Source organism: Hydra vulgaris, chromosome 02, assembly GCF_038396675.1.
Source record: "Hydra vulgaris chromosome 02, alternate assembly HydraT2T_AEP".
Lineage (NCBI taxonomy): Eukaryota > Metazoa > Cnidaria > Hydrozoa > Anthoathecata > Hydridae > Hydra > Hydra vulgaris.
The window spans coordinates 41,594,950-41,620,878 of record NC_088921.1 but is presented as its reverse complement, the minus strand read 5'-3'; the positions used below and the strand labels follow the sequence as shown (position 1 = coordinate 41,620,878).

The 25,929-nt window shown below is 26.6% G+C and overlaps 1 protein-coding gene across 1 annotated transcript in view; it reads right to left on the bottom strand.

Moving 5' to 3' along the window:
• Positions 1-307: 307 nt before the first annotated feature.
• Positions 308-25,929, bottom strand: part of LOC100201328 (dual specificity mitogen-activated protein kinase kinase 7) — a 33,301-nt gene continuing 7,679 nt past the window's right edge. The window contains exons 2-10 of the mRNA XM_065790953.1: positions 17,466-17,547; positions 15,007-15,073; positions 13,122-13,235; positions 12,556-12,675; positions 2,926-3,033; positions 1,833-2,012; positions 1,533-1,613; positions 768-953; positions 308-566 (exon numbers count right to left, since the gene is read on the bottom strand). Coding sequence (XP_065647025.1) covers positions 486-566; positions 768-953; positions 1,533-1,613; positions 1,833-2,012; positions 2,926-3,033; positions 12,556-12,675; positions 13,122-13,235; positions 15,007-15,073; positions 17,466-17,547 — 1,019 coding nt within the window. The 3' untranslated portion in view covers positions 308-485. The remainder of the gene's footprint in view (positions 567-767; positions 954-1,532; positions 1,614-1,832; positions 2,013-2,925; positions 3,034-12,555; positions 12,676-13,121; positions 13,236-15,006; positions 15,074-17,465; positions 17,548-25,929) is intronic.

The following is a 25,929-nucleotide window of genomic DNA, read 5'->3' as shown; positions in this document are numbered from 1 at the left end:
ATCTGCAGATAACAAAAGTAGGTTGTTGCTAAGCAAAATAAAGGTATCCATAGCAACGAAATAAAAAAATATTACTTTCATAAAAAGCGCAGACATCATATTAGTACTCATACTAATTTTAGTGAATATAGCTCTAATATTAAATTAGTTATGAATTTTGTCCAGTAAAAGTGCATTCTGGCCCACTGTGCTCTGGGCCAGTAACAAAATGATAGATAAAACTTTGGTTCCTTTCGGTCTGTTTCGAAAATTTCTGCCTAATTGTTGTAATATTTATAGTTAACAATAATGTAACGAATACTACATATAAGCCAAAAAATGTATTCTTAAATAGGTATACAAATTAATGTTTATAAGATATAAAATGCAATCTATTAAAACACTTTTAAATATAAATGATGCTTAATTCAAAATATCGACTCAAATATCAGTTACATATTTAAAAACTTATTTTTATCCGTGTAAAACTTCAAAACAATTGAATCTTAAACATAAGAATTGATGTTCGAATACCATCCAGCCACATCTACGATTTCTTTTTCGTAGCGAACTTGAAATGGGTGCTCCTGCAAATCAAAATATTTAGTGTCAGTTTCATTATATCATTTCTGTTCCCTTATAAATTTAAAAGTTTGCAACAAGATAAGAAAAAACAAAAAACAAAAAAACGATAAAAACAGCTTTCAACAGTTACAATAAGTCACAAGGGTTAAAACGAAACTCAACAATAACAGTTATAATAAATTAATTTTTTTTTAGAGCCTTACAAGTAATAAATCAAACTTTGGACGTTTTTTAAGATCTTTTTCAAGACACAAATTAATAAACGACTGAAATTCTTCAGAAAAGCCATCCTTAGGAAGAGAAGGCGATGGATCATGCATTATTTTCATAAGCACTTCAAATTCATTGCGACATCCACGATATGGGAAAAATCCAGTAGCTAGTTCAACCTTGAAAATAACAATAATTAAAATATATAGTGCGATGTTTCAAATAATATCGCTATTTTTTTGTCGCGTATTTTTTAATTTATTTTTTAATTTATAAAAACTTAATCATAAAGTAATAATTTATGATAACTAAATTATAATTTTTCTAGATTTTCTAAATTTAAATATTTATTGCATTTCAGGAATGAGAATTTTTATCACAGTACAACCACTAGAAAGGTGACCACCTTATTTTTACGAGCTCGTTTTCACTCGTTTACCCAATTTTATTGTTTATCAGTTTTGTCTAAAACTAAATAAATAATATTAAAAAAAACAACATATAATTAGATTTGCATAAGAAAATGAATAGTAAAATACTTTTTGAAAATATGAATTTTTTAGAGCAGCCAAGCATTTTTTCATGAATAATAAAAAATAATACCACATAATACCATGAAGAAAACAATACATTTTTTGATGTTCAAAAAGTAAACTCTTAGAATCTACTTTATAAAGATTTAAAAAAAAAGAGGATTTTTGAACCTTTTTTGAAACAATTTTTTAAAAATTTCGGATTGTTAGCAATAATTGAATTACCAATGAAATTCCAAGTGACCAAACGTCTGCTCGCACATCATAATCTGGATTTAGTGGGTCAGGTGGTTCAACTCGTTCAGGCTAAAAAGCAAACATAAAAATAATGACATTAAAGCTACAAAAAAACAAAAAACAAAAAAAACAATCGCAATGAAAATAATCAGGTGACAATATGCTGTCTTTTTTGAAAACATCAAGATAATAATTCATTGATTTAAGCTAAGATATACAGATTAAAACTCAGGATATTGAAGAAAAATTATAAAACTAGTCAAATCAATTTAATATAAAATTATTTACCGCCATATAAGCAGCACATCCAGCACCTTTAGTTTTAGCTTTTGAATCAACTAAGCGTCCGCTGATTCCGAAATCACAAAGTTTTACATTACCTTTATCATCTAATAGAATATTTGAAGGTTTAACATCTCTGTGCATAACACCGTGGACTTGTTTCAAGTATTGCAAAGCTTTAACCACCTTAAAATAAAATTAACTAATTTAAAAATACAACAAATATAAAAATAAATTTTAAATAGTGATTGTCACAAACTGATAAATGCTAACTATTTATGTAAAGTTAAAAAGATTTTAAAACATTTTTTTTTTTTTAATTTTTGTTTAGTTGTTCAGTCAGGATTACACACAAAATTTATTGAAAACATTTTTAATATTTCAGGCTGTCCTTGGTTAACCAAAAAACATTTTTTAATATGAATTATAACATTTCAAACTGTTCTTGGTTAACCAAAAAAATTTAAATATTTTTCTGCATGACTGTTTTTCTTAAATAAAGATCTTTTTTAAAAAAATATATGTTTACTCAATATTCAATTTCTAATTTATACGGAGATATAACTTTAAATGTCTTAAAAAGAGACAATAACAAATGCGTAAATGATAAAAAAATGCGAAATGAATTCTTAATAAAAGTCAATGTTAGTTACTACAAAAAAATATAAGATGTACCATACATTATCTATTTTTAAAAATGTAGTGGTAAAAGTGGTTAAAAATGTAGTGGTTTAAAAATTCAGTGGTGCCTACATATGTAGACACCACTGAATTTACAAATTGTTCTTAATCTAAAATGCTGACCTTAATCAAAAAGTAAATAGTTATGCTAAAAGCGAAATTTTCTTGCAACACAAGGGCTATTACTTTTTTCAGGAGGAAGCTATAGCAACCACTGGTATTCTTCCTCTGAAGAAATTTAGGAAATTTCTGTTTCACAGTTGGTCTTTATTTTTTTATAAAGTTCTTCATAATAAAAAAATTAAGGTTTTAAATATGAAAAATTAAACAGTATAATAATATCATACAAACCGAATATCATACATCTACCTACAAAATCCAAATCTATATATCGAATACAAAATAAAAATTTACATACGGAATATGCAACTTTGCCAAGAATAGGTTCAGGTATAGGAGTTCGCGTTGTTTTCAAAAGTTTTTCTAAGCAAGTTCCCATCAGCTCCATGCATACGTAAACGTCTGACTAACTCAAAATAAATTTAAATTATATTTTAAATGTGATGCAATAATTTTAACCATGAGCGAGACTAGGTTTTTTCAAACCGAGACGAGAAGTTAGTACTTCTCGTGAGACCGAGACGAGAAATTTAACAATTTTTGAAAACAAATTTATTAAAATCCAAGTAAAAAAAAAAGTAAACAAATAGACACAAATGACATTTGTCAAATGTAAACAACTTTTTCAAATATTAATTCAGAATTTTTTTGCCAAACTTTTCCAACAAGACTATGTTTTCTCTGATTAAGATGATTTGTTCTACTTTTTCTGGGTGTAAGTTGTGTCTGGATGATTGGACGACATTTCCAACTGAGCTAAAAAATCTCTCTGATTTAGTTAAACTTGCTGGAATAGCTAAAATTTGTCTAGCTAATGAAGAGAGTTCTGGCAATGTATTGTAATTTTACAAAATGCTTAATAATTGTAAAATTATTAAGCATTTTGTAAATTATAATAATTTTTAATTTGGAAAATAATATAATATTTAAGTCTCGTTCTACTTCTCGCGAGAATTTTTTATTTCTCATTTCTCACAATAAGTCCCATTTCTCACGAGAAATGGGACTTAGACGAGATCTCACTCATGGTTAAATAATTTAATATATCAATTAGTTCATCATTATGTAACTACACAGATAAAACAATTAACTGTGGATTTTTATTTATGATTCTTTCTTTTCTCTTTATCTTCAAATTCATCTTCATGATTGACATGACCTTTTACTTGATTATTATAAATAAAATTTAAAAGAAGATAGTAACAATTTCGATTTTGGAAGCTTTCATCAAAGGGGTTGTCCATAAAGGACATCATTCAGAATTTAAATACTAACCAGAAGTAGAAGTTTATTGGCTATCTTCCGCTGAGATTTTCATTGAACATAAGGCTCTATAATACTCCAAACATCTCTGCGCACGAGAACCAACATTATCCTACTTCTGGCCATTAACCCTAACCCTGACCCTAACTTAGCAGGACATCCTTTATGGATAATTCCAAAGCTCTTTCATTCAAGCTCAAACTATCTTCATTGTCAATATGTCAAGAACAAAACTAAACTGACAGAAAAAAATTTTTTTGTCGAGATATCGAGAACAAAAACTTCTATATTGGCAATTGCAGCAGCACAAAGTGAGGAAAACCATGGAGAAAAGTAAGGCTTGACCTGGAATCTGGTTCTACCTGATATAGCCTTCAAAGATGTTGATCCATTACTTGACATTCATATCACTCCAGCTTCTGTATTTAAAGTGATTTCCTGCTTAGACTCTTCTACAGCTTGTGGCCTGGACAACATACCTGTTATAGTATACCTGTTGCAGAAGTGTTGTCCGGAGCTGTCGTCTATACTTTCAAAACTATTCAACAAGTGCTTATCAGAGTCTTGTTTTCCAGCCTGCTGGAAAGCCGCATCTGTTATCCCTATTATCAAAAATTCTGGAGAGCGATCTGATATGTCTAACTACCGTCCCATTAGTCTTTTTCCTATCATAAGCAAGGTTTTAATCTCTCATCTTGAATCTAATAACTTACTTTCTGATCATCAATATGGATTTCGATCTTCTCGTTCTACAGCTGCTTTGCTAACAGTAATAACCGATAGGTTTTACCATGCATTAAAAAAAGGTGATGAGATTAAGACCATTGCTCTTGACATTTGAAAAGCTTTTGATAAAGTTTGGCATGCTGGTCTTCTCCATAAACTTTCTTCTAACAGTGTATCTGGTAACATCTCTAAGATTATTGAATGCTTCCTTTCTAATCTTTGATAGACAGCACTCTTCTTCTTTTTCTGTAACTTCAGGGGTTCCTCAAGGTTCTATCCTTGACCCTATACTCTTTTTAATTTACATTAACGATATTCTTCCAGATATTCTCACAAAGGTAGCATTGTTTGCTGACGATACTACCATTTATTCTTGTCGTGATAAGAAGCCAACACTCTCTGATTGCTTGGAGGGGGCATTTGAGCTTGAAAAGGATCTTACTTCTGCTACAGCATGGGGCTCACAGTGGCTGGTGAATTTCAATACAGATAAAATTCAACTTTTTTCAGCCAATCATTATCGCAATAATTAAGATCTTCCTATATTTATGAACAGTGATGTACTTGATGAGTCATCTACTCTTCATCTTCTAGGATTAACTCTTACTTCCGATCTTTCTTGAAAACCATATATCAAAATTAGCATCTGCTAAGGTTGCATTTCTTTATTGAGCTCGACACTTTCTTACTTCGGATTCTATTCTCTATAAATCTCAAATTTGGCTGTGTATGGAATACTGTTGCCATTTCTGGGGCGGTTGCCATTTCTGCAATAAGTCATATAATATCATATGATAAGTGCCAAAACCTAAACACTAAATGTGGTTTTATGTAAAATAAAACTAAAACCTTTAACATTCCTGATTTTAGTTTTTTTTAACAAAGTATGAACAATAAATGAAACTGTAAAAAAAAAAAAAAGCAATTTTAAACTGCTGAGTCAGCATAAAAATATACTAGCAAAAAAAAGAGTACAAGAACACAAATATAAGGCTGATGTGATTAAGCGTCAGGCGTAGAACATTTTTATTATGTTACGCCTACAATTTTTTTTGGTTGGTAATATTTAAATAACTCTATAGATACTTTTGAGCAGTATTTTAATAAAATTTGTTAATGATTTAATGAAGTAGTTAACGATTTAAAAACTGCAGACTGTTGTGACAAAAGTTTAAATTACAATACATAAAATATGCTCATTAATTAGAAATATAATAAATTCAAATATAATTTTTTTCCATGTTTTCAACTAATATTTACTTAAAATTTTTTTAACATTTGAAAAATATAACTTTTTAAAACAATCTACTCAATAAAAATTTTAACAGTATTTCAACCACTGATTTTTTAAGAGATTTTTAGAATGTGAAACCACTTCTGCTATTTCTTTATCACTAAATGTAATCACAGGGTTCATCGGCCAAAAAGAAATATCCAACAGAAAAATTAAATTACAGAATAAAGATACCTTAATATATTTGAAACGCAATTCCATACTAACTGTTAAAGTATTCATTATATCAGTATAAATGTTTTACACTGATGCATTTTATCAAACTTTTAAAAATCCCCTCAATTCTGTTTTTTTTGACAGCTGAGAATCTGTTTGCCTAAGAGACTATAAGAAAAAAATATGCACCATAAATATCTAAAGCTATTTTTATTTCATTCCACTTATGATCCAGCCAGCGAGTACTGTATGGTTTTGCTTATTTATGAAACGGATTTTCCCCAAGCTTCTGATAAGTTTTAATTCTCGTTGATGTTTTGATGATTGTTTCTAAAAACAATGTAACTTTGGTAAGAAGTTTTCACAATTTCCAAATGCAGTAAATTTTTCAAAAGCATCTTTTAATTTGAGCTTGTGAAGAAAAATCACAATAAATAAAATACATACACTAATACTTGTTCCAGCGTAGCAATATCACAACTGTCATCACATAAAATTCAATATCTTGACTTAAAAAAAAAATAACTAAATTAAATTTAGCAGTCCTTTTCAAAAATCAGTGTTTTTATTAGTATATTCTTAATAACCTTCCAATTTACTCCAATAATTGAGTAATCCTTAAGTTGTTTACTATTGCAATAACTTCTTACAGTCTTTTTTAATTGACAGATTTCCAGGGCGAATCCACGAAATAGAAAATTTCTTAATGTTTTTAATATGAGATTCATATTGCTTGCAAAGCAATCAGCATAATCATACAACATCATTTTCCTCAACATTATACAGAAATTTTAAATTAAATTCCTTTTCCATTTCAAAACATTATTTAATTTACAATTTTAAACTACTTTCTTTAGTTTTAGATATGAACAATGATCTCATACTTTTCAAACTTAGTTCACTTTATCTCCTACAGTTTCAATTTAATATTAGAATTTCTTCCAAGTTTTTAAGCTTTTTCAATTTGTTTAAAAATGATTGAAAATTGGAGCACCATTTTGCAAATTAAAGCCATTAAAGACTGAAAGCAATGGTTATGCAATAGTTTTTTTTATTCTTTAACCCTTTACTACCATCATAAAATTTTGCAGGTTAACTATTACTAACTGCTACTGACAATAAAAAATAATACCACGCTGGAATATTCAGTGTTCTGTATTATAAGCGTTATAAACAATATTATGTGTTGTTTTTTTAATATCTGTATTTTTGGTATCTTTGGTATGAATAAGAAGTAGGAATGTATTGGAGAAGTTTATATTGTTATATTTTTATAATAAAGATTTTTCATTTACTATTCTTGGAAAAAAAAAGTTTTTCATATAATAAAATATTTTCTTCAAAACATTCCTATATTGTATTATAGAAAGGAATATAAAATTACGCAATTGCAATCTAACTTTTTCCACTCTTATTTGTAAAGTTTCATGTTTCTTGTTTTTACTTTTCAAAAAACGTGCAGTAATTTTTAAATCGACCTATGAAAATTATAAAGTTTAAATTGGCTTGATAACTTATTCAAGCGTGTTTTATTCCAATTACTTTTAGTACATGACATCATTGATTTTTTGTTTGTTTAGATAATGGATCTTTTAAACGAACAAAAAAATCAATGATGTCACGTACTAAAACTCTTAGGAATAAAACGCGCTTGAACAAACTATCAAGTCTGTAGCTTGCGGTGTATATTATGAATACTATTTGGCCTACAACAAAATGGAGAAGGCGATTTTCGACTAAAACAAAAAAGTTAGTTTTTCTTGGTATGCATTTTTTTTGTTTTAATCAAAAAAATTTAGCCCAAGCTTTTTTTTATCATTGTCTTTAATATGAACACAACATGTCTTGAAGGTTTGGCATCCTTTTAACAAAATTATATTTCCTTAAATTTTTGTCATATAACATTAAGTATTTAAATCCTGTAATTATTTATGAGTATATATTGTGTGTGTGTGTATATATATATATATATATATATATATATATATATATATATATATATATATATATATATATATATATATATATATATGTAAATTATGTTAGTGTATTTTACAAATAGAGTGCTCAATGTTCTTAAAGAACAGAGCAATAATAAATTAGTAAAAAACACTTATCTAACTTTTATCTTCTACTTTAAGTTTCACCATTGCTGGATCATCAGGAAGAGTTACTAAATCTCAAAAAAAATTCAATTTATAGAAAAAAATATTTTACAGGAAGTTATAAATTATTATAAAAAATTATAAATATATATATATATATATATATATATATATATATATATATATATATATATATATATATATGTATATATATGTATATATATAGTTGTAACTATATATATTATTTACAACTATATATATATATATATATATATATATATATATATATATATATATATATATATATATATATATATTTATATATATATATATATATATATATATATATATATATATATATATATATATATATATATATATATATATATATATATATATAGTTGTAAATAATACAGGTAAATATTACAGCTGTTTATCTAGCAAGATTAACAGCAGTTTCATACAAGTAATATATTAAACATGCAAGTTATGAGAGTTTCAGTTAAGTTAAGTCAATTAGTTAAATTTGATTTTCAAGATCCATAGTTTTTTAAGAAACTAAAAATTTAAAGAAACCAGAAATATTTCCATTATTTTCAATTCGTTATCACTTAATTTGCCTTTTGCAGAGTTAGCCTCTGTTACATTTGCTTAGGTATTGGAAATACAGCGACAACCAGCAATAAACCATTACCTTGAACCAATTTAGCCTGACTTTTAAAAACCTAGTTGTTTGGTTTCAAACAAAAATTATTTTATCACTTGATAGATGCAGTGTTCATTAAAAGCATCCACACTTAAAATAAGCTAGCTTATGTACAAAATATATTTTACATATTTAATCATGTAATACATAGGTTGAACCTGATTGGTTTTAATTTTTAGCGCAATTATTATTATATATTGTTTAACAAGCAAATTTTTACACCAGAATTAGCATTTCAACCTATATGGCTATTATTCTTTTATTATTTTACTAGTGATGAAATTTCTTGTAAGCATTAAAAATATACTGTTTTGATCTAATGCTAGTGTTTCAAATATATTTTACCTGCTCTTATAGGTCTAAATGCTGGTGTTGCAAATTTATCCCACAATGAGACAATAATGCTGCTAATTCCTAGAACCATCATGCTGACTAAGTATACAATTTTTTCATAGGGATTACAGTAGAATCCATAATAAATACATGGCACAAATGAACCCATAATCATAAAAGCTATTCCTGTATAGTCTAGTCTAAAAACAAAACTCTATGTTGTTGTTCTCGTATTAATAAAAGGTACTAACAGCTTTATTTATAAAACCATCATAATTCTTAATATAAAAAAATCATGGAATATCCTTTAATTGTTTTTTTTAAAATCTTTAAATAACAATTGCACTGTAACTTTTTTTTTTAACCAATTAAAACCAAGTCGGTATTAGGTATCAAAACTATTTATACTTGAACCAAAAAACCATACACGATCTTTAATATCCACTTAACTAAAAATGAAAACACTTTACTAATATATGTGGATGCGTGTTTATAAACAAGATAAAGTTTATGATGATTGTTTAAATATGAAATTTGAAAACAAAAAAAAAATTATTTCAAATTGGACAGCTTTCTTTGGTTAAATGATTTTGAAAAATTTTTTTGATTATAGGTCTTCATAGATTAGCTTCAATTTATAAAGACATAAAACTGCTCTTCAGTTTTTCATATCCAAGAACTAGTAAACTGATTTCATCATCTATACAGGGATTATTTAGAAAACTCTGGAAATAATATGCATTTTGTGTAAAAAAGAATATCTCATGTATTTGAAAAGAAATTCATTATTTGTATGCGCAAATTTAATATAAGTTATATTATTTAATGTGTTATTATAAATTAATTATTTAACATAAAACATAATATTAACATTATTTGTACATGAAAAATATTTAAATATTTTAATTTTTCAAATTAGAAAAATGGCAGCATAGAACTGAAAATGTTACAGTGGTAAAGATGAGGTGCGGCTGGCAAAGTTGCAAGTTCGAACCCTCCATAAAAAGTTAAAAAAATTTTTTTTTTTTTCAAAGTTTTACATTGAAGTAGTTTTATATTTTTTAAGTATTATTGCTGTTAACCATTTTTTTCATTTTTTTTTCAAAGTTTCATAGTATATGTGCATCACAGGCACAGTGGATAAATAATTCGGGTTATCTGAGTCTGGAAAGCAAGTTGGAAAGTTGACTATTTGCTATTATTAATTTATAAGCTATTATTAATTTTTTAAATAGACAAAACATGATTGCATCTAATCTTGAGAAAATAAATAAATACTTTTATACTTTAAAAAACCGGAATCTAAGTAAACACTCAATAACATTATTACACCATAACATTTCTATATTATTTTGATTTAATTATTATATAATAACATTTCTATATTATTTTCAATTTTTTTTTTAATTATTCAATTAAACTACTTTTTTAATTAGTAATTTGCGTTTGTTGACAAATACGAAAAGCAAATAAAAGAGTTTTATGGTGTCAAAAACTCTGAACGTGAATGAGCAATTTTTATTCATCATAAGGTATAAAACATACACACTAATATCTGTGTGTATGTATGTGTGTGTGAGTGTCCACACTAAAACACAGACTAGTATCTTTTCATACTTAGCCTAGCATGACTTGTCATCGACATCATACTAAAATAGCTATTCTGTAAAATAGCTATCTGCAACAGTTTCTAGTTTATTTTATTAAAAAAACCTTTTTGTTTTGTAATCTCAAATCATTCTACCATAATTTAAATGTTTTTAGATTGAACAGTTGTTTTTTAAATTGAACAATTGAATTGTACAGTTTAAAAGTTTAATGATTTGAACAAAAAAAAAAAAAAAATCTCAAAAATTTTATTAAAAAGTTATATAAGTAATTGAAATCCACTCTCAAAATGCAGTATCAAAGATATGATATACTAAAAAAACCAAAATAAAATATCCGATAATCCTATTTAAATAAAATCTTATAAATTTCATTGCCTTTTTAATGCCAATGCGTGCTTGAAAAAGATACCAGTACTTTGCCCTGATTCCAATTCAGAAAAATAGGTACTGCTTCCTGCCTTTAGACAGAAGTTTGTGTAATATAATATTATTCAAACCAGTGTAAAAAATAGATCTAATAAATATAAATCAAATGCTGTTTTCTTGTTTTACCAAGAAAATTAAGTCTAATGACAGTAGATGTTAAACTATAACAAACATTTTTCATTAAAGCGTTTTAGTTTGTTTTTAAAACCATTTACAAAAGTTGCATTAATAACGTCTTAATCTAGGATTTTCCAAGCTTCTACAACACGGTTAGTGCAGAAATTATGCCTAGAAAGTGAGTTTCTTACATATTGTCTTCTTAATTTCTGATCATGCCCTCTCGTAGTATTAGTTATTCTTTCAGGTTCGTTTCTTTCAGGTCAGTGTGCCAGTTTATTTTATTTATATTGTTTTGAAATTTAAACATCTGAATTAGACCACTTCGCAACTCTCTATCAATCAATTTTGAAAGTTTCATATTTTGTAACCGTTGTTCATAGCTAATACCTTTTGGGAAACAAATTTTAGTTGCTCATTTTTGGACTCTTTCTATAAGATTAACATCTTTAGCGTAGTATGAAATACATACTCTAAGTGAGGTTCCACAAGTGATATGTATAATAGTTTATTGTATATTTGTCGATATATTTAAATGCGTGTTTTATTAACCCCAACTTACTATTAGCTTTGTTAACAATAGACTCAATATGGTGTTCCCATTTTAAATCATTTGAAATATATACACCTAAATCTTGTTCTATCGATGTCTCTTAAAGATTTTTTCTAAAGGTTCCTAATTCTTCCGTATTGCATTTTAGTGTGTATTTATTTTTTAGGTTATCATGACCTATGTGCATTATCTTGCATTTATCACTATTAAAGCTGATTAGCCATTTACTCGACCATTCAAAGAGATAATCTAAGTTATTTTGAAGGGAATTATTATACGAATTTTTATTGTTTTCATTTTTGCTATCACTTTTGTGTCATCTGCATATAATTTAGCTTTGTTATTTAAACCTTATGTTAATTCATTTACGAAAATTACAAAAAGTAAAGGACCAAGAAAATAATTTCCTATAAAAACCCATAACACCTAATGGTAAAGTAGGGTAAACACCTTCGTTTTTTTTAAATCTCTATGCAATTTGTAACAGCAAAAAATATAGTCATATAAGTCTAAAAATGTTTGCATAGGAACTCCACAGCAAGGGGAATTCAGCCTTAGTAAATTATAAAAAAAAAAAAAATTAAATTTATCTTATTAATAAAAAATCAAAATTTTTTACTTTATAATATTATTTTTCACCTGTGAAATAAAAAGCCCAAAACAGTTAACTATGTATGAGCAATCATTGCACTTTGTAATAACATCAAGATCCATAAGAATCCTTTTCTGCTCTTCCATTATAGGTGTTCTACTCATCATCTAAAATAAGTAATACAAAAGGTTTTTTTAGGGAGTGCCAACTGTATTTTATGTGTAATTAAAATGTAAAAACTTATTTATAATTTAAAAAAAAAGGATATAATAAAACCTGATAGATATTTTTAAAAATTCTACCAAAATTTAAAAACACTTTTTAAATAAAAAAATCAACTACAAATTAAACTTACAATATTTAAGTTATTTTATGAGTGTATTATAATTGCGTGTTGCGTAAATGTGTAATGTTGTATTGTGTAATTGTCGCTAATGTGGAAATAACATTTAACTACGATTTCCACAAATATGGAACTTTGTCAGATAATTAAGGACTGGTAAAGGTCCATTCAAATAAAAATGTTTTTTGCAATATTTTAATCAAATTTGAAAACATTTAAAACATGCCTAATTATTTATGCAGTAAAAATATAGAAAACAAGCTTTTATACCTTAACTGCCATTATGGTTTTACTCTCTTTATGATACATTTTATTTACAACACCACATGTTCCTGAGCCAATTTCTTCAATATAAACTAAGTCATCAATCGTGAATGGATATTTCTATTGCAAAAGAAAATAAGTTTTAAATAATTTTACCACATCCTAGTTTATTAAACTATGTAAATATCACACCCTCAACTTGCTAATACACCCTAAACTTGATAAACACTTTCAAATTGATAAAACAAAAAATTTTGATAGACAGGGACAATGACAAACTTTGATGACAGGACACGCAAAATTAATTTTCTAAATTGGCTAGCAAAGGCTATTATTTCGATCAAAGCTGAAGCATTTTTACATTGTAGTAATATTTTTTGAAAGTTTCTTTTGTTATGTCGAACAAACGTGGTATTGTGAATTGTAAAGAGAATTATAATGAACCTAATAAATGTCATGTTTGTAAATTACCTAAAGACAAAATTGATTTAATTTACCTAAAGACTTTATTATAGTGCTATATAAATTTTTTATATGCAAAAAATATTGGTCTGAAAATATAGAAATGATTAGGGTTCCTGGTGGCTTACTAGACTAAAGCTGCAGTCTATAATCTAAATGTTAAAAAAGTAAAGAACAATCATTAGAAAAATGCTTTTTTTATAGTTGATGAGGTGAAAATCAGACCAAAAGTAGCTTATTTAAGCGGAATTTTAAATGGGATTACAAAAATTAATCTAGTATCTAAAGCAACTTCTATGCTATATGTGAACTTTTAAAATCTTAATGGTTTCTGTTACTCCTGTTCACAAACTAAAATAAATGTATCAATTTAGTGTTGTGAAAGAAGCTGCTGTTATAGTTAAAAAACATCATTATTTTTTATTCAATAGAATAACTGACTATCAGACCATTCATCCATTAAAAGATCAGCGTGTTTGGTTTCATTTTCTGATGTCAAAAATCTTTATCAATAAGAAAACATTATAAAATTAGTTCCAATATTTCATGCTGCTGTTTATCCTTCTGGAAAGCGTTAAGCTCCATGTGCTGCAACGTTTTTGGAATTAGAGGAAGTAGGACAACCCAATAAAAAAGAATACACATACGATGGTCAATTCAGCTTCGAAGATGTGAGTTTCAATTGAGGATCTTCAATTGAAACTTGCGTCATAAATGAATTCTTTTTAGGTGGAATTCAGACTTAAAAACCTAACAAAAAATGTCTTTTAGATACTATCAAACATCAACTAAAAAGGCACATCTTGCTGAGTAATATTTATTTATAGATAAATTTTTGGTCTGGTGAATAAAAAAAAGCAATTGGTTTTTTTCTTCTCAGTTTTTATAAAGTAATTGCTCAGCTTTATGTGAATAAAAATTTGAGCAAAACCGCTTTCTAATATTCTATATTTTTATAGAGGAAGTTTTTTTTAGGACTTTTCTTATTTGAAAAAAATTTTCACTTTGTTTGATTTTTACTTAAAGTTTTTAATAACTTATTTTCACTGTAAAATTATTTTAATATTATTGGTTCTTTAAAACATAAGAAGTATTGAATGACCTTCGTTACTGAAATCAGAAAATCAACTTTGCGCATTCTGTCTTAAAGAAGACCTTGAGCAAAATCTAAAATTGTTAAATTTTTAAGATTTTCTTTAAGTTTAATTTTTTTTTGAAAAAGGTTCAAGGTTAACAGCCATCATATAGATAAGTAGCAGTAGTATGGTAAGCAGCAGTGATATTTATGGTAAATACTGTAATATAAAGATATTGTATATGATATAAACATGACAGTACTATAACCAGCTATACATTTTGAGTAAACTCTAGAGTTTTTTAAATAAAAATACAAATACTTTTTGTTTTTTCACTCAAAATAAAGTTTTACCTTTCCATCAATATTAAGTATAGATGACTTTTTAATTAGTTCTGATAACTCTTGTTCTATAGCTACTCTATGAATAAAATAAAGATTAAAATCTACTATTCGATAATAATCAATAAAAAATATAATAAAGATTAAAATCTACTATTCAATAATAATCAATAAAAAATATAATAAAGATTAAAATCTACTATTCAATAATAATCAATAATAAAATATAATAAAGATTAAAATCTACTATTCAATAATAATCAATAAAAAATATAATAAAGATTAAAATCTACTATTCAATAATAATCAATAATAAAATATAATAAAGATTAAAATCTACTATTCAATAATAATCAATAAAAAATATAATAAAGATTAAAATCTACTATTCAATAATAATCAATAATAAAATATAATAAAGATTAAAATCTACTATTCAATAATAATCAATAAAAAATATAATAAAGATTAAAATCTACTATTCAATAATAATCAATAATAAAATATAATAAAGATTAAAATCTACTATTCAATAATAATCAATAAAAAATATAATAAAGATTAAAATCTACTATTCAATAATAATCAATAAAAAATATAATAAAGATTAAAATCTACTATTCAATAATAATCAATAAAAAATAATAAACATCAAGTTTCTCATTTGGATTTATTTTTGTTAATTTGTTTTACTTTTTTTTAAATCTAATTATGTTTATACTATTTATTCAAAAGATTTGTTCAAAACTCATTTTTAAGAAAACTAAAAAACACTCTTTTTATCTTTTTCTACTAAATATATTGGACTTTTATTTTATATTATTAAAATATACATGCAAGATTAACATCTTATTGCACTTTGATAATTTATAACTTTTTGTTAGTTAAAAATTTATGTTTGACATTTCAAAAAAATCAAAATTTTTAGCAAAGAAAATAAATTAAAACTCTTACAAAACCACAACTTTAAAACAAAGTTTTAAAGAAATCAATATAATACATAAATCAGTATAATTCATAAATCAATATAATACATAAATCAATATAATACATAAATCAATATAATACATAAAGGTAATGACTAAAATTGCTATCAGTAAGTATTAAGCTTTTTATTCTAAATCTTTCACAGTCAATATCAGGGAGTTTTTTTTCATTTAGTAGTTAGTAAGGAGTACAGCTTGTTATAAAACTCATTAATATTCTTCAGAAATAAATTCTTTTAATGTGGTAAGATCTTCCATCTTCACCACCTTTTTTAAGTGTAACCTTGCTACTTGGGTAAAAAAACTATTCACCTGTGGTACAGCACCAATATGATTAGCCATAAAAAAAGTATGAGTACATTCATTTAATGTAAATATTCATTTCAAATGCGGTAGTGGTGTAGTGGTAGGGCGCTCGCTTCATAAGCGAAAGGTTCCGAGTTCGATTCCCACCACGTCCCTGGTAGTACCGTGCTCAACTTGTTTCTCCGCGCCTTGTTCGTCAAGGTTTGTGTTTTGGAGTTATAGAATTGAGAGAGGGTGATAACCACAAGTAGCCTTCTCATCTGTAGTGGCCTTCTCGGCTTTGGGGAGGTGAATTATTTAAAAAAAAAAAAAAGATCTATATGTATTGAAAATTAAACATTACCTGCACGTAAACTCTGGGTACTTTGTTAGAATTTCATTTTCCTTGTGATTGGTGTATGGTCCCATTAAATGAGCTTGTTTAATCTTGTTATGCATGTACTCACTTTTTTCATTTTTTTTTGACTGGGAATATCATGATCCTCCATGACAAAACTACTTATTATATTGAAAAAAAATAACAATGCAAAACCTGACAGCAACAACTGTGGCAAAGAGTTAATTTTTAGGCCATAGAGAAAAGTAATTTAAAAGGGCGTCTTTGAAGCAAAATTGCCTTTTAAATAAAAAACAAAAGTTCTCAGCTGACTTTACTTGTATAAGAAGGTGACATTCAAATAATCTTTTAAAGGAAACCAATGAAAATATCACCAAAGAATACCAATTATTGACACAATAGATTTTGCCGAAAATGTCAAATCAGGCCCTTTAAAAACAAAAACATGATTCATTTATTTTAAAATAAACGAATGGTGTACTTTGGTGATATTTTCATTGGTTTCCTTTAAAAGATTATTTGAAGGTTTAGATTTTACACGTGTTAACAAGCATAAAACCTTAAAAAGCATTGAAATTATATTTTATTTATGACTTAAAAAAGAAATATAGAAATATGTCAAGTGTCTGAAAAAAATAAATAAAAAAAAAATCAAAAGATATGAAAATGATTATGCATGACATTATACATTTGACTATTAAAAGAAATTAGAAGAAAAAGTTCTATCTTTATTTTAAACAATAGCAATAAAAGTTTTCATACAGTTTACTATTGTGTACTCTAATAAAAAAATTATAATTAAAAAAAATATTTAAAAAAATGAAACAAAAAAATGGACTGACGTTCTTGCACTTTTCCTCTTTTCATTGGAGAATGTAAGATTCATTTTGGGTCTTTCAGATCGTGGTGCAGGTGACTCTTCATCTATAAATAAATAAATTGGACAATTATTGACAATAATGCTATTTGCTAAATGGTAAACAGCCTATCGAAGAAACAACATTAACTACATATGAATATTATTCATTGAAAAAGGAACATCAAAACCAATATGTAATCAATTTAAAAAAAATAGTAACATCTAAAAGGTACTCAAGTAAAACATTGATATATAAGTTTGAACACAAAAAAATAATGTTGAGAAAACAAAAAGTAACATGTTCAATAAAAATGAACTTCTCTCCTACATTAAAAATCTCTTTATTCGAAACAACAATACAAAGATATAAGGAAAAAATTTGCTCAATAAAGATGAAGTTGTTAACATAAATAAAGGGTAAATGCATTATAAGGTATTATAATAATCAAGTAAGTATTTTATTATCTAGCAATAATTTTTTAAATTATTTTTCAAATTATTATTCTTAATATAAAGTACTTTGAAAAGCAAAACTAAAAAAGTGAAACTATTGCTTTAATTGTGAAATTAAAATGGTACTTGTTAGAATCTTAACTAACTTAAAAAAATTTGTATGAATTAGAGAATTATCCACTTTTTTGGATCCAAAATATAAAAGTTTTTAACTTTTTGAAAAAATATGAGAACAAATATTTTAAAAATCTAAAGGAATTTTTATCAGACTTCATTCAAAAAAAGTTTGTAAACTGATTCCAATTGAAATTATCATTTGAATTCTGGAAATGACAGTGAAAAAGTTCAAGGTTCCTTAGTAAACCTAGTTTATTAAATGTTCTATATTTTAAAAACCATAAATACATTTAAGATTTAGTATTATATATAATAAAAAATAACCAACCAACGCAAACTTGTACATAATATTGAGACATAATTGCGTTTATATGTTTGTAAAAGGTAAAACCAAAAGCTCATATAGCTATATATGATAATACAATTATAATAAATTATTAGACGATATCTAATCTTACATTTTTTTAGTCAAGAAAGTTTTTTTACTTTTTTTACTTTTAGCCAAAGTAAGGGAAATCATTTTGAACTTTGACTCCCCAAACTTCATTTAAAAATATTTTCTATGAAATTATTCTTTGTATTTTTGATTTTATGCGTTATGAATTAGATTTGAATGGAGCCTAATAATCATAACAAGAACACTGTGTTTAAAATAACAAAATAGTATTCAACCACTATAATAAACTATTTTAGTATCTTAGATGTCTCAAATTTTAGCGAAAAAATAAAAAGTCGACTAATTTTAGTTACACTAAAAAGTCGAGTAATTATAGTGAACTAACAAGTTAGTCAACTAAATTTAATTACACTAAAAAGTTGTTCAATAATTAAAACTAAAACTAACTTACTTCCATTTTTGTTTTTTCAGGAAGGTTCATCATACATTAGATGAAATCAGTTAAGCAATGTTATTTAATTTACATTTTTTCCTTTTTCTCAAAATAAATTTGTGTTTCTATTGAAAACTTTTTATGATTCTTTTGTTTCTTTGAATTTGTTAACTTGTTGTGAATAAAATTAAAGAAACCAAAGAACTATATTGGTTCAAGAACAAATCTGATAGCATCCAGAGTGGAAAAACTTGTTTATATAAACAAGAACTTAAGACAGATGAAGAAATTTAATGATGTGCCTTTTATAGTCAATTTAGATTCAAATATAAAAATATATTTTATCAATGCATTATTTTATACTAAAAAAAGTAAAGAGCTTAAAAAATAACTATATTTATTTTGAAATTATAGTAAGTTAGAATTTGGACAGATTAACTTGGGTGCCCGAACAAGTACACCAGTGTCAAATTCAACCAAGATATAACTCTCTCTCTCTCTCTCTCTCTCTCTCTCTCTTTATATATATATATATATATATATATATATATATATATATATATATATATATATATATATATATATATATATATATATATATATATATATCAGTAGTGTACACTTGGATTTTGGTCGGTCACCCGGCGGGCGATTGAGAGTAATAATTTAGCTAATCTGGGTCGCCCGCCAATGTTTTCAGTCGTCCCTCACCATTTTTTAACAAAATTCGCATTTTGCGTAATTCTCATACAGTAAAGTCTTGACTATCTCTCCTAAACTCGATTTTTTTTAAAACATAAAATATTTTTTTTCTGACTGTCACAACTGTTTTTTATATTTAATGAGGATTACATTACGAATAATAAGGAGAGAAAAAAGAAATCGAGCGATAATTGTTCAAATTAATGTTGTTGTTTTTTTGCAACGTAATTTGATTGGTAGCAAAGAGACATTAAATAAAAGCAAACTTTTTATGTATTATTTTTTTAATTACGCAACTTGGTTTTTATCTAGGTATTTCTCTTAGAATGTTACAACAAAATAATACGTACGCAGAAAGGGGTGGTCGTTATTATGTTAGATAAAAGTCATCGTCTTTAATTTTGGACGCATAAATTTTGCTTAATTTAAATTTGGACGCATAAATTTTGCTTAATTTAAATTTGGACGCATAAATTTTGCTTAAAGAATTATTGAAATAATAATAATAATGAAAAAAAAAATCTGCATCAAATATTATTTCCAGTAGCCCTTTTGAAGATTCGGATGGCATTTGCCATCGGGCGACCGCTAGTGTACACCACGGATATATATATATATATATATATATATATATATATATATATATATATATATATATATATATTGTAGTAATTGTGTGAATATTTCTTGTTAAAGAGTGCTCAATACCAAACTAGAGCAATATATAGTAAAAAAAACTAAATAATTATAACACTCGATTTATTTAAAACATTACTCAGAGTAATGCACGCAAATAGCGATCATCAGATGTTACAAATCTCAAAAAAAAACAATGACAAAAAAAATATATATTAAAAAAACAGTGGAGTGTCTTCTTTGATGACATTAAAGTTATTCATCATATATTTGTTTTCATGGCGACACTTAGACGCAAGTTCGTTTCGCTTATTTTGTAAAGGCAATGGGGATGAAATTATATGATATTTTTCCATTAAGCATAAATTGCATGACTTACCACCAGGTTTAAACGGTTCAGCCTGGTCTAAAATTTTCCACGAAAGGACAGGATTTAAACCTTTCTTTTTAACACTACACACAAATTAAGAAAGTTCAGCACAGTGGGCCCAGAATGATAAGTTTTGGAAATAGGATCATAACTAATGATTAAGAAATCCTAGAAAACTCATTGAGGACTTTTTAGAAAGATATTTTTTTGTTGGTTATAGAAAAATTAAAATTTTTAATATTAAACTAAATTTGTGGACTGGGTTCAAATTACCATATTTGGTCATTTTTGATAAATTAGTATTTTTGATAAATACTCAAAGTTAAATTTTTTTTTAGATGACAATTAAAAAAGTAATTTATCAGATATACTTAAAGAAAAGAAAATTCAAAAATTTAAATAATATGGGGGTCTGGTTTCTACTATTCTAAAATAATGTAAGTATAATAAAATTATAAGGAAAGAGTTCTAATGAATTGAACTTGCAACATATATTTGAAGATAAAAAGTTAAAATAGTAAAAAATGTTAATAACTTTATAATTAATCATAAATAAGGTTTTCAAACATATCATCAAAATATCTCTTTGGTTTTGAAAACATACGCTCATGAGATCTACTTGTATGCTCATTTGAACCACAATCTTGGAATAACTTTGGAGGATGCAAATGGATAATTTGGTTTAAAATACAAGGATCCGATCTCTCTAAAAGACGACTCATTACATCTGTAAGTTGTTCTAGATATGATGTCTTACGAGAGAGAAGTTTTAAATAGTTTCTAATATCTTTGTTATTTGCTTCAAGACCTTCCTCCGATAAATTACCAAGGCCATAACCATCATTTAGAGTTATTAAATGTAGCATTATTGCATAACTCCTGAAATTTGTCTATTTTAATTTCACGCTGACAAGAAACTATACGAAGTATTATACTGATTTGAGAATGTAGTAATAACAAGCTATCTTTGTACATAGGAGAGCATAGATCATTTATGCTGGAAATTAGTTCTTCAGAAAAAAATCTACAGCCTTGTAACCCTGTTGTAGATGTCCCTCCCTTCTCACCAGAGTTACAACACATATCTAATCGCAGTCCAGTGTTTTCTTTTATAATAGTAATAACCCTGTCTTTTGCATTACGTATTGGTTCACCAAGTGGTCCAGTTTTTGTAACCCAAAGTCTGTAATCTATATGACACCTATAAAGTAGTTTTAAAAACCAGGTAGTGCTGTTTATATATGAAGGTGGTATACATATGCTTTTTTGGTCAGATTTGGTTTGTGGTTTTTTAGTAAGTCCTTTTCGTGTGGCAAAATCTCCAGTTTTAGTTGGAATGATACCATCCTTATTAACTAGCTTTTCGTACAGCATCCAAGTTTCTTCTGATGATCGATCAATTGGAAATCCTTCACTAACTCTCCTAATATCTGTCCATTCAGTAGTTTTTGTTTTGCAAAGTATACAATCTGCACCTCCTAGTCCACTGATAAGTCGTTTAAACTTTAAATCCTTCATTGTATCTTGAATATAAATTTTAACATTGATATAATTTTTGCCAAATAGACAACACATTCCTTTAAGTTTTAACATTGCCCATTAAGTGGACATAAATTATTCTGTCGGCAATTGCACGTTGGAGCATTATGGGTTGAAGAACTTAATAAAATTTAATTGTTATGTGAAGTGATGATGCTGTGAATATTTGGAAGACAGCTATAGCTAACCTTCAGGTTGTTTCGGTTAAACAGCTTATGGAATTTATGAGATTTTGGGAAGTTTTTATCGGTTAAATTTAGGAAAAGTTTGGCTACGTTTGTCTTGACATTAATTGAAAACGGAGGGTTGAACCAAATAATATTTTGTGCACAAGATTTTGCAACTTTTATAGAATCATTGGCAAAGGCAGTAATGTTTTCTTTAAATCCACTAGACTTAAGGGCACTGTTGTAAAAAGTAGCGGCTCGATTAAAAACTTCATTACTTGAAGATATACTTCTTATACGATTAGATATCATTGAGGGAATAATTTAAGAATGTTTGGAGGATGGTTCGAATTAACATTAATATATAATGGGATGTCACCTGCTTTCCTATATGGCTGATAAGAATTGTCAGACAAGTTGAGCGAAATGTCAAGAAAGTTACCAATTTTTAAATTGGAATTTATTGTTATATTTAGTTTGAATTTTTCTTCAAAAAGAATGATAAGGTTTTTTTTTATTATTTCCGATTGCGGTCCACTAATGCCATTGAAACAGCAAAGCCCGTCATCTCTATATAAACCGTTGGTGCATAATCCGTATTCTTTGCTGATGGTATATAAAATAAAAAGGCCTACCAGTTCACACAACTTGGCTCCATCAAAGCTTCCCATTGTCACATCAAAATTAGAAGCTCCTGATTTTTTAACCCACATATTATTTCCTGTAAAAAGTAAGGATTTTCTAGAATGGTAAATAATATCAGTTGTATTATCTGAAATTTGAGTAAAATTTTTGGCGTGAGTTAAAGAATCGTGGAGAAGCTGTTAAGAAATGGAGGGGTAAAAATCAACAATATCATATTGAACAAAAACACAGTTTTTCTTGTCATTGATGCCGTAGAACCATTTTAAAACGTCATTTGTACTATGCCATTGATGGACAAGCGTAGCATTTCTAACTTTCTTGTTAATGTCGTCTAGTAAAGTTTTGCTAACTTTTCCTAGCTCAGGCTTAGCAGGGTTGATTAATCAGCACTGAGGATTATTGGCAAAACTCTCTTTGTGGTCTTTTACAGTAATAAATGCTGTTTTCATATCAAGACGTTCTAATCGATCACCAATACCCAAATTTGTTGCTATCACTTTAGCTTCCATGTTAATATTGTTGTATTGTGTAGTATCAGACTTTTTATATGTTTTATATAATATATATATATATATATATATATATATATATATATATATATATATATATATATATATATATATATATATATATATATATATATATATATATATATATATATATATATATGTATATGTATATGTATATGTATATGTATATGTATATGTATATGTATATGTATATGTATATATATATATATATATATATATATATATATATATATATATATATATATATATATATATATATATATATATATATATATATATATATAGAAAAAAACCTGTTCCTACCCCTTTTCTTTGTTTTATATAATACTAAAACACTAGGTTTAAAATTTTTTTGAACAAAAAATTATTTTAGGGGTAGCTCAAGACCCTTAAAAATTTTACTGGTCCCTAAAATTTTGAAAATAAAAGTTCTTCTAAAGTATGTCAACCTGGTACTCAAAAGAAGCGAAATTATATAAAAACTTTAAAAATAATAATCAATATATAAAAAAATAACTTTTTTCTTAAATAAATGCATAAAAACTATTGTTTTTAAGCTGAAAATAAAAAAAGTCATTATTTTAAAGTTTAAAAAAAATAGTTTTTTTAAACATGCTTTTTTTGTAAAGTGATTACTGTTTTTGAAGTTTCTATATAATTTCACTTCTTTTGAGTGCAAGGTTGACATACTTTAGAAGAAATTTTATTTTCAAAGTTTTAGGAACCAGTCAAATTTTTAAGGGTCTTGAGCTACCCCTAAAATAATTTATTGTTAAAAAAAGTTTTAAACCTAGTGTTTTAGTATTATATAGAACAAAGTAAAGGGGTAGGAACAGGTTTTTTTCAAAAATGTTGTTTTAAGAGCCACCCTAATATATATACACATATATTGATACAAAGGTTTTACCATAAACCATAGAAACAAGGTCGACAATTTTTTGCAGACCTCAAACAAATCAAGGTAAGCAGTTAAGTCGGCATTGCCAAATGCCAACCCTAATTCAGAGGGCTGATATCAGGGGCGTGGTGGCTCTAAAAAGCCCATGCGGGATTTTTATTAAAAGGCCTATATATGCGGGATTTTACCATATATGCTTGATGTAAAGGCCCATACGAAAAATTATATATATATGTATATGTATATTTATATATATATATATATTAGGGGGTTGATTTTTTTACAACTATACATGGGTATAGTGCCAAAATCTGACATTCTACATGAGATTACCAATTGCAAAAGTTTTACTGACTAAAGTTTCAAAAATGTCCCCCGTAAGTAAAAAAATATAACGTAAAAATCGACAAATTAACAGAAAAATAGCAATTTATTTTTACAAAACTTTCTGTTCATTAATATACAAAGATCAATTGTTTGTGCAATTTAAAAGTTGTTGTGCAGAATAAATCTGAAGTTCATCTTGTCAATATCTTTTGCATAAATTTCTTGCATAATTTTTATGGCTCTTTCCGCACAGATATTAGATCTCTGAATTCCTTGTATGCGACTGGGCTTCTGGGACCAAAATGTTTTCAAGGTTTTCATGGCTGTAGTTGAAGTTATTGCTTGCTCTAAATTGTTAAAATTATGTTCTGAGTATTGCATGTCAGAAAACCATATATCAGACCAGGCTGATGTAATGAAGTCACAAACCATGCGAAGTTGATTATTATTCGACTCATTTAAAATATATGCCAGAAGAGCATAGATTGCTTTAGAATTCCATCTGGCATTGTTCAATGATGGCAGACTTTTGAATTTTATAGCCGGATAGCTACCATTCACCTTCATGTATCTTTGTACCAACTCAAACAAAAAGTCCATATCATCTCTCCATTTATTAGTCTTTACTCTACTAATTCTTTCACCTTGCTTAAAGTTTGATTTTAAATTTTAATAGTTTTTTTTCAAGTTTACAATAAATTTGTAATGTATTTCTGGTGATGAGCTTTTTCCTTCATCTAAAATTTCATTCATGGAATGCTTCAAAATTGTGTCTAACACATGATGCTGACAACCAATAAATTGAACTGGTTCAAGATTTTTTCTATCAAACTCTCTTTGAAGTTGGCTTACAACTCCATTTTTACTTCCAGTATTAACACTTGTGTATCAGATATTATAACTTTAATAATACTCCATAGTTGAAATTTATCTAGCACTTCAGCTATTCCACTGTAAATACTATTAGCTTTACCATCACCCAGTTTCAAAATGGCTAACTTGACCTCCTTTTCTGCATTTTTTAAAATCAAGACTTGATACTCAATCCAGGAAATTCTTTTACCATCAAAATGCAACACCCAATCATCATTTTTTAAATGATTAATCATATGCTTTTCCATTTTTTGAGCTTCTGACATTGTAGCTCTATAAACTCTATAAAGCTCTATAAAGATTTGGATGGTGCTTGCACATTAACACCACATTCAGATAAATTTTTGCAAACTTCTGCTG